The sequence below is a fragment of the Atheta coriaria genome, unplaced genomic scaffold (assembly GCF_025399875.1).
Source record: "Atheta coriaria isolate IRGN ID8LTWV9N9 unplaced genomic scaffold, Caltech_Dcor_3.1 hic_scaffold_3_pilon, whole genome shotgun sequence".
Classification (NCBI taxonomy): Eukaryota; Metazoa; Arthropoda; class Insecta; order Coleoptera; family Staphylinidae; genus Dalotia; species Dalotia coriaria.
Window position 1 is genome coordinate 6,951,906 of NW_027045445.1, and position 13,645 is coordinate 6,965,550.

The following is a 13,645-nucleotide window of genomic DNA, read 5'->3' on the forward strand; positions in this document are numbered from 1 at the left end:
TTTTAATAGCCTATCTTGTAGAGAATCCTTCAAGGGTCAAGAATCTGCCGTCCTTTCCCTTCTAGCCCTTTTAGTTCAGGAGTTATTAGCGTTTAAAATTTTATTTTGATTTCGCAGGAAAAAATGATCTTCGGCCAAAAAATTTTAACTTAAAAAGTTCGGCCCTGTTCTTCGGCCGAAAAAATTTTAACTGAAAAGTTCGGCCCTGTTCTTCGACCCAAAAATTTTAATACAAAAAGTTCGGCCCCGTTCTTCGGCCAAAATATTTTACCTTAAAAAGTTCGACCCTGTTCTTCAGACAAAAATGTATAAATTATTTCAAGTTTTGCAGAATAAAGAATGTTGAAATAAAAATTTGTCCCTGCTTCACGACCCAAAAATTAAAAACCGTAAAAAATAACAATTTTTGAAGGGCATTTTAGGGCACTTCCAGAATGTTTAGCGGATTAAAATGGCATGCATTGTGTAGAGCGTCTCTTAAACTATAAAATGGCGGTGAAAAACTCGGAAAAAGTGTAATAGTTTGCGAGATACAGGGTGTTTTCCACAGCATGTTTTCAAAATTTCCAAAAAAAGCCGATGTTTGAAGGGCATTTTAGGGCACTTCCAGAATGTTTAGCGCATTAAAATGGCATGTATTGTGTAGAGCGTCTCTTAAACTATAAAATGGCGGTGAAAAACTCAAAAAAAGTGTATTAGTTTGCGAGATACAGGGTGTTTTCCACAGCATGTTTTCAAAATTTCCAAAAAGGCCGATGTTTGAAGGGCATTTTAGGGCACTTCCAGAATGTTTAGCGGATTAAAATGGCATGTATTGTGTAGAGCGTCTCTTAAACTATAAAATGGCGGTGAAAAACTCGGAAAAAGTGTAATAGTTTGCGAGATACAGGGTGTTTTCCACAGCATGTTTTCAAAATTTCCAAAAAAGGCCGATGTTTGAAGGGCATTTTAGGGCACTTCCAGAATGTTTAGCGCATTAAAATGGCATGTATTGTGTAGAGCGTCTCTTAAAAATGGCGGTGAAAAACTTAAGAAAAGTGTATTAGTTTGCGAGATACAGGGTGTTTTCCACAGCTATAAAGTTGTAGGTCGAATTCATATTCGAATTAATTAAAAAATGGTTGTTTGTAAAGTAGGTTTACGATCGAGATGTTTACGTGATAACGTCTTATTGGTGATATAAGTTTTTTTTGTTGCAATTGTTGTAACACTTCACTTGCACTTCACATTTTGTTTTACTGTTAAACATTCAACGAAAACTTAACCGCACGAGAAAATCTCCATTCGTTTGTATGCCGCTAGAGTGAGAGAGACGGAAGATCGGTCAACTCACTCGAACGCTATGCCTGCCTCCGCTCGTGTGGATTCCGCGTCACAAGTTTCATGGAATGACTGGCAGCGCTCGAGATGCGACGGGAGATCGGTCCGTCTCTCTCTCGTTATAACGAGAGGGGGGTATACCTGCGATCGGCCTCGAGAGGCCTCGTGACACAGTTTCTGAACATGTCACCCGACTAAAACGATTTTAAAGACGTTATCACGTCAAAAACAAAATGTACTCGCCGGAATAATCCGGGTTAAACCTACATCGTCGCGCCATCTGAGGACGCGAAAAATAAAGAGTGTTTTTTAAATAGTGTGGCGTCTTAAATGGTAGCGGCCGTGTGACACACGTACACGAAAGTGTGCATGCACCACCCAAGGGTACACAACAGAAGAAACTCCTCGCAGCGAACTGGTGTGTACTCAGTTTTCCACAAGAGATATGAATTTTCAAAAATCGTCGAAAAAAAGTATCAAGCACCCCCCCTTGGCAATTTTTTCTTAAGTAATAAATTTTATTTTTCAGATTTCTGCTTTAACTACTGTATGTTATCGATATTAGTCCGTAGAATATTCTCTGCGAGTTGTACCTACGTATTTATCTCTGTTAGTTTACGAAATATTCGCGATTGAATGAAATGGGCAAAAATTAAAAAATGTCACTTTTTAGCACTTTTAGTCGCCTTTTTCGACCCTTTACTGTAGGAAATATATATATTTAAAATTTTTATCTGGTACAGAATTTTCCAGTCTTCAATAACCAGCGATTCGTTGGTTGCTCTGGCTTTTAGTTTAAGAGATATGAATTTTCAAAAATCGTCGAAAAAAAGTATCAAGCACCCCCCCCTTGGCAATTTTTTCTTAAGTAAAAAAATTTTATTTTTCAGATTTCCGCTTTAACTACTGTATGTTATAGATATTAGTCCGTAGAATATTCTCTGCGAGTTGTACCTATTTATCTGTTGAAATACAATGGTAGTACGAGAGGGTGAGTATAAGCTAAGTAAAGTTAAGTAAACACTTACTGTACGCTATACCCTCACAATATCGCCAAAACGATATTTTTATAGCGTACAGTAAGTGTTTACTTAACTTTACTTAGCTCATACGTAAATAAGTCTGTACAAAAGAAGAGAGAGAGAAATATCAAGCGTCAAAACCAAAGATGTTGTTGTCAATGACAGTGGCGCCCTCAAAGTTACTAGAATTGTTACCAGATGACAATGACAACCAGTTTAAATTCCTTTACAGATAAAACAAGTATGTCACTATTAGAAAACAAACATTGGTATAAATGTTCGTATGTAGGAGGCCGGGGATTTCGTTTTTTTTTCGATCTAATCAAAACAAGTTTAAAATTGTGAAAAGTTCATGTCTCCAAACGCCATCTGCACGACCGAGGGCATACAAAATTTGATTATAATTTAACCTTAAACAATGTCTCTTCTGGCGAGGTCCATAAATTTAATTAAGTTTCATGGTAAGTACATCAAATGCTCATTTCTTTTAATTTATTGCAATTACTTGTAGCTTTTATAAAGGCAGCTACAAAGTCTCTTTCAACAAAATGCGTCACGCGAGAGATCATTCGACAACCAAAACCTTGCATACCACTGCTAGGAATTCAATCAGGACTGAATAGCAATTGGATTTACCATGAACCTGCACCACTTCAAAATCCATTAATAGAAAATTCAATTCGGTTTCCAAATGGCTTATTGTGGGTGCCACCTGACGAAGACCCAGATGACTTCAATGGAAGGGACAGTATCAAAATTGATGCACCTACTACAATTGAAAACACCATTGAGAAACAAGCTGCAAGATTAATTGTGATTAGAAGAAAGAAGATGAAGAAACACAAATTAAAAAAGCTTAGGAAAAGGATGAAGTATGAATGGGCAAAAGTAAGTTTCTGGTCTACCTTAGTTTGGCTTATAATTTATGACTCTCATACAGGTTAGACAACGTAGAGAATTGAAAAAAGAAAAGGCTTTCCAAGCTGGTTTGATTGCTCAGTGTCATGAGGCAGAAGCTTTTGATGCAGGGAAATATGTTCAAGACCGTTTGGACAAGCTGCACGAAATTATAATCCCGAAAAGATGGAAAGGAAGACGGCTGCCGGAGTTTTTGATCAGAGAGAAAATGGGATTGCCACCAAAAAAATGATGTGTTATAAAAAAATTATAGTTGAGGAGAATCATAAATTGTTTGTGTTCATTTTGTGAAAAAATGATTTGTATTAGTAAATAGATGTTTGAACAATAAACAATCGTTTATTGCTTGATTTTTTCAACATTATTTGAAAAACCTTGTTTTTATTGGGTACATTTGGTACAGTACGTCATAATCTGTCTCATAAGTAACTTGTCAAATCCTAACCTCTTAACTTTCATGGGCGAACAATTTCATATCTCTTTGTGATAATATTAAATAGTCCACTGTAGTGAATAATGGCAGACCCCAAATACGCCGGTTTAGAAGGAATAGTAAGTGTCATTGCAGGTATATCATAATTAATGCACATTTTAACAATGTATTCTGAAAATAGGCTTATGATGAGCCTGATGTCTATGAAACAGCAGACTTACCAGAGTCTGACCAGGCACAAAATTTCATAGAGGAGACTAACACCATAGTCGAACGTATTACCATTTCGCCTAATGATGCCTTCAACAAGTTCAAAGGCAAAGCTATTGATGGACAGAAGGTGGACTTTTCTGACACTCTGACTTCAACTCCACAACCAGGGTATGAAATAAACTGGGAACTGATGGAACAAGGACAGAAGGAGACTCTGGTACAGAAAGCACAAAGATTACAGTGTGAACTTGCTGAATTGGCTGAAGAAGTGAAACAACAGGAAAAAAGTGCCAAGGATGGAAAACAACAGGAAAGCATTCTAGTGACTGGCACTCAGATTGATGAAGCACTGAGAAAGTTGGCAGATCTCAAAATTGCAGAGTCACTTGGAGAGGATTTGATCAGCAGTATAGTTGATCCACAAGGAGCACAAATAAAGTAATAAATAAGCAGCAACTATTAGGATTTTGGATTGATTTTGTTAATTGACTTGTGATAGGAATTTATTGGCTCAACTGGAGAGCTTCAAAAAAGCGTCAGTCGAAGCACCCGAGGGTCAAGCGCAGGGCGAGGGTGTAACCTTCCAGCTGAATTACAGGCCGGAGAAGATAAAGCTTCAGCAGACGGCGCGCGTGGCCGACCTTGAGATGCGCCTACATCGATTGGAGAGCGTGCTGGGAACCAAGGGGGACAAATTGACACGTCTCACATCTGCTACTGAGAAAAGTGGGTTCAGCATTATATTTAATTCATGAAAATCTGAATAATTAATTGTACATTTCACATCAGGCAGTTTATTAGAGTCAGCTCAGCACTTGTCAGCAACAGCATGTCTCCTGGCCCCTAAACAGTTGGATCACATTGAAGGACGACTCACAGCATTGGCGCAAAAAATGGACGGACTTGTGAAAGTCAAGCAGGAAATGGCTGCGGACGTGGAGAAGGATAAAATGGTAATGGTGTTGCACATATATAAACTAAATTCTTTTAAATTGTTAAATGTTTAACTAGATCAAGGAGTTATATGATTTGGTAAAGGACAGCGAGAATTTCGCAAAAGTTTTACCAGGGACTGTAGAACGTCTACAGGCTTTGGAACAACTGCACAACAAAAGTAAGTTACAATAATTGTTTTTTGTAATAATAAAACTTGACTTGGGATCTCTATAGGTGTCGAGTTTGCAAGCACACTCACTCAAGTGGAAGTTCTTCAGGCTGAAATTCAAGGCAATGTGGAAAACAACAAAGCTCTCCTTAAAGGAGTACAGGAAAGCTTTGCAGTCAACTTAGATGAGATTAATAAAACCGTAATCGGGCTCGACGCTAGGTTGAAAGCTTTCAAGAAAAAATAACTTAACTACACTAGTGCTCGTAAGATGTAACACGAAATTGGTCATAAATTAATGTTTTGCTTCTCGATAAACAGTCGCACTCACTAATATCTTGTTTTGGTGGACGGTAATTATTTTCATTTTTTCATTATGGTAATATTATTTATAACCAAAATAAAGAATTACGTAACACATACTGTTAGTTTGAACCTTGGAAGGTTGCTAAATTCGTAGCACAACCTGGACATGTGTGTAATGTGTCATGCACGAAGATATCGCAGTCCATGCAGAAAAATTTCGTGCATTTAAAGCACTGATAGACCTGAAAATGAAATTGGTTCAAATTCCATTCTATTACGTTGACTAACGTTGATGCCTACCTGTTTATCCAAATGTGTAAATACCTTCTGACAGGCAAAGCATCCCCCACATGGCTCACCCTCTACCTGTACCTCCTTATAATTTGACGCTGGAAACAAGTGATGATAACTCCTCGCTAAGTGCGGAGCCGACACCAGCGTAAGCCCACAAGCCCGACATTCCACAGGCAATTCACAATATTTACTGAGACATTGCGGGCAATAATACCCACCCGTAGTTAATTTACTGCTGTCATCACAGCTATCAATATGACACATGCACATCGTGAGAGGCTCCTCACCAACACTCTCTTGAGCTGCACCAATCTGGTGCGGGAATCCCATTTTGATCAACGATGATTCCAAACCCTTTGCAGCTGGCGGTGGGTCAATGTTTTGTAACAATAGATCTTTATAGTGTGCATCATCAAGAATAACATTGTATGTTCCACCAGTTGCTGTTGCAAGATGCCGGCAAACTCTCACTTCTGCAGCTAAACCTATTACTGAACATCGGATTCCCTCCGATTTCAGCATTGAAATAGTTGTGTTGATATCAGTCGGGTCACAACTTGTAAGGCTTCCCATTATTACTAATATTTCTCTGCTGGCATGAGTTGGGAGTAGTTTTAATGATTTTGCAGCTAGTTCTAAACCATTTTGCAAGGATGGTTCTCCCACCAAAGAAGTTCTGTTCAAAGTTTGAACTGCTTTTATGTGTTTCTTTGGATTGCCAGTAAGTTCACTCAATTTCTCGGAGCGTTTGTTATGCATTATTAGGATTCCAAGTTGACTGATTGGGTTTTGGTCAAAAAATTCATCAATGAAAACTTCTAATAGCTTTTAAATAAAAAAAATTAATAAGAGCATTAACTCATCTCTAGGCTTATGTATACCTTTATTGTGCATAATAATCTAGTTGGTTTTAAATCTTGGCCACCCATTGATTCAGAACAGTCAATGATGAGATACATGTGACGCATCATACCCAGTTTTGTGTGACCCTGTTTAAGAGCTTGGCGCTTTCTTTTCGCACGTTGGATTATATCCGAAATGGAAGCTTCAAGAAATCCATCGTCATCTTCTTTTATTGCTTCCCTTTAAAAATACAGATTATAAATTAAAACTTGAAAACTAGCCTCAAAAAGGTAAAACTTGATAAAAAAAATCCCAAAATTTATAGCTATATTGGGTTACCAGGTTTTTTCGTATCCAGTCTCCCAGCGGTATTCTTTAGGATCATCTTCATCCATAGTGCACAAGTAAAAACTCTCTTTTTTAGTTGAATGCTGGATGTAGCTGTTAGATATCCGGCAATTTACGTGTTGAACATAAATTCAACAGAAAATTAATGAAAACCTATATAAGTAGGCAACCAACCTTTCATGCAAGAATTATGAATATAAAACGAATATCCGCCAATAATATTGAGTCTCCGATTCAAATAAATACGTTCTATTATTATTTAATAAATTATTCGCTTATATTTAAACGATACATGCTAAACTTAATACGCAACATCATCCGTATCATATAATACTAATGGTAAATCAAACATGAGAGGAAACTTTACTTTCTTCTCGTTCTCTTGAATGTCATTATCCATTAATGGAAAATATTCCATTCCAAAGAATTTCGGAATAAAAAGTATGCCCAATTCCCAGCTTCGTACGTAAACATCAGAATCCCATTTAACACCCCAGTCAGATTTTGCTAAATTCGCACTAGAAAACAGAAACCACGCCAGCTTAGACATGCAAGGCGATATTCGACAATAGCTCTTAGAATACGGCACCATTGAACTTCTGTTTAACTTGTCAGCTTTCCATTGACTGAAAGTGAGTACAAACACAAATATCTCGTTTAATTTATCTCGTAATAGGAAATACAACACTTTGCAGCTTACTGTAGAAATGTTTTTAACCACTCCTGCTGATAGTCTTTAATTGCTGCCTGTTTCGATGAAGTTGGTAGATTCAAATCCATCGATTTTATGTTTTTCGTGCTTGGATACACCAAATAGAGACTGGCCTCCCGGCTAGAATCGCTTGTGGAGGAGCGATGGCGACCTAAACTCCGCAGAAACAGACTCGTGAGCCAGCCGCTTGCATTGTCGCCTAAATTTAAAATAACAATAATTTTAAAAAGTACTCTAAGTTCCTGTATCAGCGCATTTTACCATAAGAGCCTAAGCTCGAAACGGCTGCGATAATCGGCCAGGTATTCTCTTCTTCCGGATCAGATGGAACAGTACAATATTTTTTAAGATAATAGGCCATATCCAACACATGGCAACCAACACCTTTAATATAATGCGCACCTGGAATAGATGCTACCAACAACACTTTAACATTGGAAAAATCGGCGCGACGGACTAAATTAATCCACTCCGCGAGTGCGGCGGACATTTTATACTTCTTCAAGTAATTAACAAGCGCCTTTTTAAAGCCAGTCGGACCAGAGCATTCACTGTCCCTTAAATAAGACGCCATTTTTGGGCACGATTCACTCAACCAAACACTTTGATTCATAGAGTGCCAGTCAACATCTTTCAGATTAGCGGACATGATGGCGATGCGAATGCTGCCATCTTGGTACTCAAAAATTGATATGCGTCTAAAGAAATCTAACAGTCAACAGAGAAGGGACCATAAATTACGGGAAACTCACGAATGATTAATGCCAAATATATCTTGCGTTTCGATCAAGTGATGCTTAACATTGGGCATAATTTTGTCCAACACATCGACCGTCTCTTGTTCATTGTAATCGACCTCAAAACCGTAAAGCACAGTCATCGGTTTGCTTTGAAGGCCAACCTTCATGTACTCGTCAAAGAGCCAGAGTAAATCGACGAGAAAATTTATGTGTAAGGATGATTTTAGCTCGCCCAAGCTTGGGCATAATAAATCTGCCAATAAATGCATGTAAATATAATTTTCGGGGATCGTTGATAACATACCTTTAAACGAAATTGTATTTTCGTCCTTTGCATTGGGTGTTGAATTATAAAAAATGTTATAGGGGTGAGTTCTAAGCATCTTTGCTGCCGTGGATTCCGCGTTTTCCATTATTTACTCGAAAATTAATCGCCCGAAACACTTATGTTGTCGACTGAAAGGTGCGCGTAGTGAGACGAATCAGATGCATCGCGATGCGATTGCAATTCCTAATACTATTTGTAGTTTTGGCAATCGATCAAACTGAAGTTTATAGTTCAATGCATGAAATAAACCAAGGCAAATCTTATTAAAATATAGCAATGAAGACTCATTTTAAAGATTTAAATTCACGAATTTTTCACTTTTCTTGTGAAATCGATACATTCAGAGATATTAAAATACATATTAAGTTTACTTCCACAATTTCTTGATGGACATATTTTTCTCGGAGTCCTTCTGCATGACCTTGGCCACAGCCATCTCAAAGTCCTCTTGAGTAACGTGAACTCTACGCTCCCTAAGTGCATACATCCCCGCCTCGGTGCAAACACCCTTAACTTCAGCTCCACTGGCGCCTGGCATTAATTCTGCTATCTTTCTCAAGTTAATCCCTCTCGTAAGATTCATTTTTCGCGAGTGAATCTTTAAGATGTCCAAACGCGCCTCTTCGTTCGGTGGTGGAAACTCGATCTTCCTGTCGATTCTGCCAGGTCGCAACAATGCCGGGTCCAGAATATCGATCCTGTTGGTCGCCATAATAACTTTAATATTCTTAGTGGCTTCGAATCCGTCCAATTGATTTAGTAACTCTAACATTGTCCGTTGGACTTCAGAATCCCCTCCAGATCCTGATTCAATTCGCGACGAACCAATGGAATCAATCTCGTCCATGAAGATGATCGAAGGTGCATGTTCCCTCGCCATGACAAAAAGCTCGCGGACCATGCGGGATCCCTCACCGATAAATTTCTGCACCAGCTCGGAACCGGAAACACGAATAAAAGTGCACTCGGTATGGTGGGCCACGGCCCGCGCCAAAAGAGTCTTGCCCGTGCCAGGTGGACCATATAAAAGGACGCCTTTAGGTTGAGCAATACCCAATGCATCAAAAAGTTCAGGATGTTTAACAGGCAGTTCAATCACTTCTTTGATTTCTTTGATTTGTTTGTCCAAGCCACCCACCATTTCATATGTTGAATCTGGGACCTTTTCAACCATCATTAGAGAAACCAAAGGATCAACCTTATTAGGTAAGATTTTATGCAAAGTGTAGCTTTCATTTCGCAAAGCCACTCTGCAATTGGGAGTCACATCATTGATATCAATGTTTTTATCAATATCAACAACAAATTTGCCTTCTGGATGAACCTTAACAAGGACTTTTTTCTTGTCCATTGGTTTGACTACTTCACCAACATAGCTGCCTTGTTCTTGAAGCAGCATGAGTTCTTCTCGTAGCATTCTTACTATTATAAGCATTATATACATTAATCAATCATTTAACAGTTTATTTAAGATGTATACCTTTAGCATTAAGTTCGTTTCTTTGGGCCTGCAACCTACGTAAATTTTGACTCTTCTCTGCAACAGTGAGTTGCAATTCTTCTATCTTGGTAATGTAATATGACCTGAAACCCTCACTTTTTGGGCCTCCATCAACTTCCATCTAGGTATTTCAAAACATTAATAAGAACCCAACTAAGCCAATACGAGTTACTTCGTATAATACTAATTATTGTGATAAGTTTTTACCTTGTTTGTGACAGTCATCTTGTTGAAATTTCCGACAAAACTGTTAACAAGAAAGTTGAGAAAACGCCGACTACAAACGAGAAATAACAAATCACCGTCTTTGACAGCCAGGAAAAATACTTGGGATATTACTATAACACAAAATTCCCCATATTATTACACTGTCAAACGTCAAATTTTTCCACCAGTTTCAAAAATTTACCAAAGTAAATTCCCTATTGTTTTACATAACCTGCAAAACAAGTGAATCCGATCTATCAAAAATTATATAATTTAATAACAACACAAATTCTAGACTTGTCGAGATTCTTTCAGCATGGGGAAGGCATCTGATACAGCGGGCGTAAAGCCGATGTCGATTGCTGGGCGTTATGTCCGCGAACGTGAACGCTTGCTGGGCATGACAGATGCTGAAAGAGCCTTTCGAGCCCAATGGTTAAAAGATCAGGTGCTCACCCATCGTGAACCTGTTAATGTGCCGGAGATGTATAATTTCCAGTACAACCCCATTAGGCGTTTCTATCGTGCCCCTCTGGAAGCTCTGCAAAGAATGCTCACTCCATCTCTTGGCTTCGAGAGAGCACGCAATATTCGGTATTTTACTGGTAAAGCCCTGATTGGTATTGGGCTGACCTACTGGTTTACTTATTATTTGAAATATAATCAAAATGACTGGACTAGACTTGGTGGAATCTATGTAAATGAGTCAAGAGAAGCTGTGCTTCCTGGAGATCCAGGTTATCCATTTGTTTCTAAAAAGCATGAAGGTAGAGATTATGCTGACAGGGATTTTAGTGCATATGCCCAAATGAAGTTATAAACTGTAAAAATTGTATTTGTAGTGCTAATAAATAATTATGTTAAAAATGTGAATGTATTAATTTTTATCAGTTTTATATTGGAAGCTGTGCATTGACATTTACATCATAATATTGTTAGCAGTATTCACAAATTTGTACACAATTGTTAGTTTAATAGAGGTTTCAGTGTCGTTAAATCGATAATGAATGTATCTAGTGATAAAACCCAGGAAAAGATGGAAAATTCAAGTGAAACCTGCAATAAGAAGGACGAATTAATTGAAGCATGCGAAACTAACCTTAAAACAAGGGAATATTACCAGGAAAAGTATCAGAAGCTCAATGAAGAGGAGATTAAGTTGCACGATGACGATGGCAACCCATTATTTTTTAATGGTGTGGAAGTTTCAAAGTTGAGTAAGTCCCAACTTAAAAAATACAGGAGGATGTTAAAATTTGAGGCTGTTAAGAAGGATAAGCGAGCCAAGGAAAGGCTAAAAACTAAAAAAAGAAAGCATGAAGCTAAGCTGAACAACCTTGATTTAGGGCCAACCAGAAAACAATTGAAAAGGAGTAGAATGGCCAATTCAAGTTGTAAAACAAGTGTTGTTCTTGACCTGAGTTTTGATGGTTTAATGATACCAAAAGTAATAAGTTAATTTATTACAGATTTCCATATTAATTTATCATTTTAGGATCTTGGAAAAGTAATCAAGCAAGTTCTTAGAGTCTATACAGAAAATAGAAGATCATCTACACCTATGCAACTGCACATAACTAGTTTTGAAGGCAAGGCAAAAGCAGAGATGGAGAAACATAATGGTTATCAACACTGGGATTTGAATTTTCATCAAACATCCTATTTGGACATATTTCCCAGAGAAAAGTTAATCTACTTGACTAGTGAGAGCGAAAATATAATCACCACTTTGGAGGAGGATAAGGTCTACATCATTGGAGGACTTGTAGATCACAATTCACATAAAGTATAACTGATCTGTATAGAGATTACTAAAAATCATTTCTATTTTAATGATCTTTTCCAGGGCATTTGCTATAAAAAGGCACTTGAACAAGGAATTCAACATGGTCAGCTACCAATCGGCGAATACTTCCACATGAAACATCGGAAAGTATTTACAATCAACCAAGTGTTCGAAATTTTGTTAAGGGTTATTGAGGGAAAGAGCTTCAAGGAGGCGTTCGAATCTACGCTACCAAAGCGCATTAATATTCAACCCAACAAGGTTGATAATGAAGTTCATACGAATGATGGTGACGCAATAGAAGAGTCAGAGAGTGATAATGACGATGCCACAAGTTGACAAAATATCTTTGTAATCACGCATTCACTCAAACGAATTAAAGTTCTTAGTTCGCAATTATTTTGTAACGTGTCTTTTCTTTAATTTCTATTGCTCTTAATAAACGAACTTTTCAGTTCAATTTTTTTTCGGCCGAAGAACAGGGCCGAACTTTTTAGTTAAAATATTTTTGGCCGAAGAACAGGGCCGAACTTTTTAAGTTAAAATTTTTTGGCCGAAGAACTTTTTTTCTGCGAAATCAAATTAAACTTTAAAAGGCTAATAACTCCGGAACTAAAAGGGCTAGAAGGGAACGGACGGCAGATTCTTGACCCTTGAAGGATTCTCTACAAGATAGGCTATTAAAAACAGCCCTTTTTTTTCGCCTCAAAACTGAAAAAAGTGCAAAGAGGTACCTCTTATAGGTTTTTTGATTTTTGAAAAAATCAAACTAAGCACGCTATCCTGTAGAGAACCCTTTAAGGATCAAGGGCCTGAAGTCCGTTTTGTTCTAGCCCTTTTAGTTTCCGAGATAATCGCAATTAAAAACTTAAAACGCTAATAACTCGAGAACTAAAAGGGCTAGAACAGAACGGACTTCAGGCCCTTAATCCTTAAAGGGTTCTCTACAGGATAGCGTGCTTAGTTTGATTTTTTCAAAAATCAAAAAACCTATAAGAGGTACCTCTTTGCACTTTTTTCAGTTTTGAGGCGAAAAAAAAGGGCCGTTTTTAATAGCCTATCTTGTAGAGAATCCTTCAAGGGTCAAGAATCTGCCGTCCGTTCCCTTCTAGCCCTTTTAGTTCAGGAGTTATTAGCGTTTAAAGTTTAATTTGATTTCGCAGAAAAAAAAGTTCTTCGGCCAAAATATTTTAACTTAAAAAGTACGGCCCTGTTCTTCGGCCGAAAAATTTTTGACTGAAAAGTTCGGCCCTGTTCTTCGACCCAAAAATTTTAACACAAAAACTTCGGCCCTGTTCTTCGGCCAAAAATATTTTCACTTAAAAAGTTCGACCCTGTTCTTCAGACAAAAAATGTTATAAATTATTTCAAGTTTTGAAGAATAAAGAATGTTGAAATAAAAATTTGTCCGTTTCACGACCCAAAAATTTAAAAAAACGTAAAAAAATAACAATTTTTGAAGAGCATTTTAGGGCACTTCCAGATTGTTTAGCGCATTAAAATGGCATGAATTGTGTAGGGTGTCTCTTAAGCTATAAAATGGCGTTGAAAAACTCAGAAAAAGTGTAT

General features: G+C 37.6%; 7 protein-coding genes across 8 annotated transcripts; 4 read left to right on the top strand and 3 right to left on the bottom strand.

Annotated features, from left to right (window-relative positions):
• The first annotated feature begins 2,562 nt into the window (after positions 1-2,562).
• Positions 2,563-3,610, top strand: LOC135789917 (uncharacterized). The gene is made up of 3 exons (XM_065299985.1): positions 2,563-2,803; positions 2,854-3,230; positions 3,283-3,610. Exons 1-3 carry the CDS (start codon positions 2,761-2,763, stop codon positions 3,490-3,492), a joined length of 630 nt encoding a protein of 209 aa, XP_065156057.1. The 5' UTR covers positions 2,563-2,760; the 3' UTR covers positions 3,493-3,610.
• Positions 3,611-3,651: 41 nt separating this feature from the next.
• On the top strand, positions 3,652-5,431 carry DCTN2-p50 (dynactin subunit 2). Its single transcript, XM_065299983.1, has 6 exons — positions 3,652-3,812; positions 3,875-4,344; positions 4,406-4,632; positions 4,696-4,859; positions 4,918-5,020; positions 5,077-5,431. Exons 1-6 carry the CDS (start codon positions 3,777-3,779, stop codon positions 5,256-5,258), a joined length of 1,182 nt encoding a protein of 393 aa, XP_065156055.1. The 5' UTR covers positions 3,652-3,776; the 3' UTR covers positions 5,259-5,431.
• Ssl1 (general transcription factor IIH subunit 2 Ssl1) lies at positions 5,350-6,961 on the bottom strand. Its single transcript, XM_065299982.1, has 4 exons — positions 6,794-6,961; positions 6,493-6,694; positions 5,618-6,436; positions 5,350-5,559 (listed from the first exon to the last, which is right to left on the bottom strand). The coding sequence occupies exons 1-4, from the start codon at positions 6,847-6,849 to the stop codon at positions 5,437-5,439; spliced, it is 1,200 nt and encodes a 399-aa protein (XP_065156054.1). The 5' UTR covers positions 6,850-6,961; the 3' UTR covers positions 5,350-5,436.
• Positions 6,962-7,049: 88 nt separating this feature from the next.
• LOC135789912 (tyrosyl-DNA phosphodiesterase 1-like) lies at positions 7,050-8,722 on the bottom strand. Of its 2 annotated transcripts, XM_065299980.1 has the most exons (6): positions 8,559-8,722; positions 8,267-8,507; positions 7,917-8,212; positions 7,776-7,826; positions 7,503-7,713; positions 7,050-7,428 (listed from the first exon to the last, which is right to left on the bottom strand). In XM_065299980.1, exons 1-6 carry the CDS (start codon positions 8,665-8,667, stop codon positions 7,104-7,106), a joined length of 1,233 nt encoding a protein of 410 aa, XP_065156052.1. In that variant the 5' UTR covers positions 8,668-8,722; the 3' UTR covers positions 7,050-7,103. The 2 variants fall into 2 exon arrangements, with proteins under 2 accessions (XP_065156052.1, XP_065156051.1); XM_065299979.1 differs by having other exon boundaries at positions 7,776-8,212.
• A 144-nt stretch (positions 8,723-8,866) lies between these two features.
• Rpt6 (26S proteasome regulatory subunit Rpt6) lies at positions 8,867-10,449 on the bottom strand. Its single transcript, XM_065299981.1, has 3 exons — positions 10,291-10,449; positions 10,063-10,204; positions 8,867-10,004 (listed from the first exon to the last, which is right to left on the bottom strand). The coding sequence occupies exons 1-3, from the start codon at positions 10,306-10,308 to the stop codon at positions 8,950-8,952; spliced, it is 1,215 nt and encodes a 404-aa protein (XP_065156053.1). The 5' UTR covers positions 10,309-10,449; the 3' UTR covers positions 8,867-8,949.
• Positions 10,445-11,157, top strand: ND-B17 (NADH dehydrogenase (ubiquinone) B17 subunit). The gene is made up of 2 exons (XM_065299986.1): positions 10,445-10,533; positions 10,586-11,157. Exon 2 carries the CDS (start codon positions 10,607-10,609, stop codon positions 11,108-11,110), a length of 504 nt encoding a protein of 167 aa, XP_065156058.1. The 5' UTR covers positions 10,445-10,533; positions 10,586-10,606; the 3' UTR covers positions 11,111-11,157.
• A 136-nt stretch (positions 11,158-11,293) lies between these two features.
• Positions 11,294-12,475, top strand: LOC135789916 (tRNA methyltransferase 10 homolog A). The gene is made up of 3 exons (XM_065299984.1): positions 11,294-11,737; positions 11,786-12,076; positions 12,137-12,475. The coding sequence occupies exons 1-3, from the start codon at positions 11,294-11,296 to the stop codon at positions 12,413-12,415; spliced, it is 1,014 nt and encodes a 337-aa protein (XP_065156056.1). The 3' UTR covers positions 12,416-12,475.
• Positions 12,476-13,645: the final 1,170 nt, after the last annotated feature.

Excerpts from the sequence above, each read along its gene's own strand:
- LOC135789912 (XM_065299979.1), bottom strand. The coding sequence starts at position 8,667 with ATGGAAAACGCGGAATCCACGGCAGCAAAGATGCTTAGAACTCACCCC. Across the intron at positions 8,508-8,558 it reads AAATACAATTTCGTTTAAAG|ATTTATTATGCCCAAGCTTG; the intron begins GTATGTTATCAA and ends ATTTATTGGCAG. Across the intron at positions 7,429-7,502 it reads TGGTTAAAAACATTTCTACA|TCAATGGAAAGCTGACAAGT; the intron begins GTAAGCTGCAAA and ends ACTCACTTTCAG.
- Ssl1 (XM_065299982.1), bottom strand. The coding sequence starts at position 6,849 with ATGGATGAAGATGATCCTAAAGAATACCGCTGGGAGACTGGATACGAA. Across the intron at positions 6,437-6,492 it reads GATTATTATGCACAATAAAG|CTATTAGAAGTTTTCATTGA; the intron begins GTATACATAAGC and ends TTTATTTAAAAG. Across the intron at positions 5,560-5,617 it reads TTACACATTTGGATAAACAG|GTCTATCAGTGCTTTAAATG; the intron begins GTAGGCATCAAC and ends TTTCATTTTCAG.
- DCTN2-p50 (XM_065299983.1), top strand. The coding sequence starts at position 3,777 with ATGGCAGACCCCAAATACGCCGGTTTAGAAGGAATA. Across the intron at positions 4,345-4,405 it reads CCACAAGGAGCACAAATAAA|GAATTTATTGGCTCAACTGG; the intron begins GTAATAAATAAG and ends GACTTGTGATAG. Across the intron at positions 4,633-4,695 it reads CACATCTGCTACTGAGAAAA|GCAGTTTATTAGAGTCAGCT; the intron begins GTGGGTTCAGCA and ends ATTTCACATCAG.
- LOC135789917 (XM_065299985.1), top strand. The coding sequence starts at position 2,761 with ATGTCTCTTCTGGCGAGGTCCATAAATTTAATTAAGTTTCATG. Across the intron at positions 2,804-2,853 it reads AAATTTAATTAAGTTTCATG|CTTTTATAAAGGCAGCTACA; the intron begins GTAAGTACATCA and ends AATTACTTGTAG. Across the intron at positions 3,231-3,282 it reads TGAAGTATGAATGGGCAAAA|GTTAGACAACGTAGAGAATT; the intron begins GTAAGTTTCTGG and ends ACTCTCATACAG.
- LOC135789916 (XM_065299984.1), top strand. The coding sequence starts at position 11,294 with ATGAATGTATCTAGTGATAAAACCCAGGAAAAGATGGAAAATTCAAGT. Across the intron at positions 11,738-11,785 it reads ATGGTTTAATGATACCAAAA|GATCTTGGAAAAGTAATCAA; the intron begins GTAATAAGTTAA and ends TTATCATTTTAG. Across the intron at positions 12,077-12,136 it reads TAGATCACAATTCACATAAA|GGCATTTGCTATAAAAAGGC; the intron begins GTATAACTGATC and ends GATCTTTTCCAG.
- ND-B17 (XM_065299986.1), top strand. The coding sequence starts at position 10,607 with ATGGGGAAGGCATCTGATACAGCGGGCGTAAAGCCGATGTCGATTGCT.
- Rpt6 (XM_065299981.1), bottom strand. Across the intron at positions 10,005-10,062 it reads AAACGAACTTAATGCTAAAG|TAAGAATGCTACGAGAAGAA; the intron begins GTATACATCTTA and ends TGCTTATAATAG.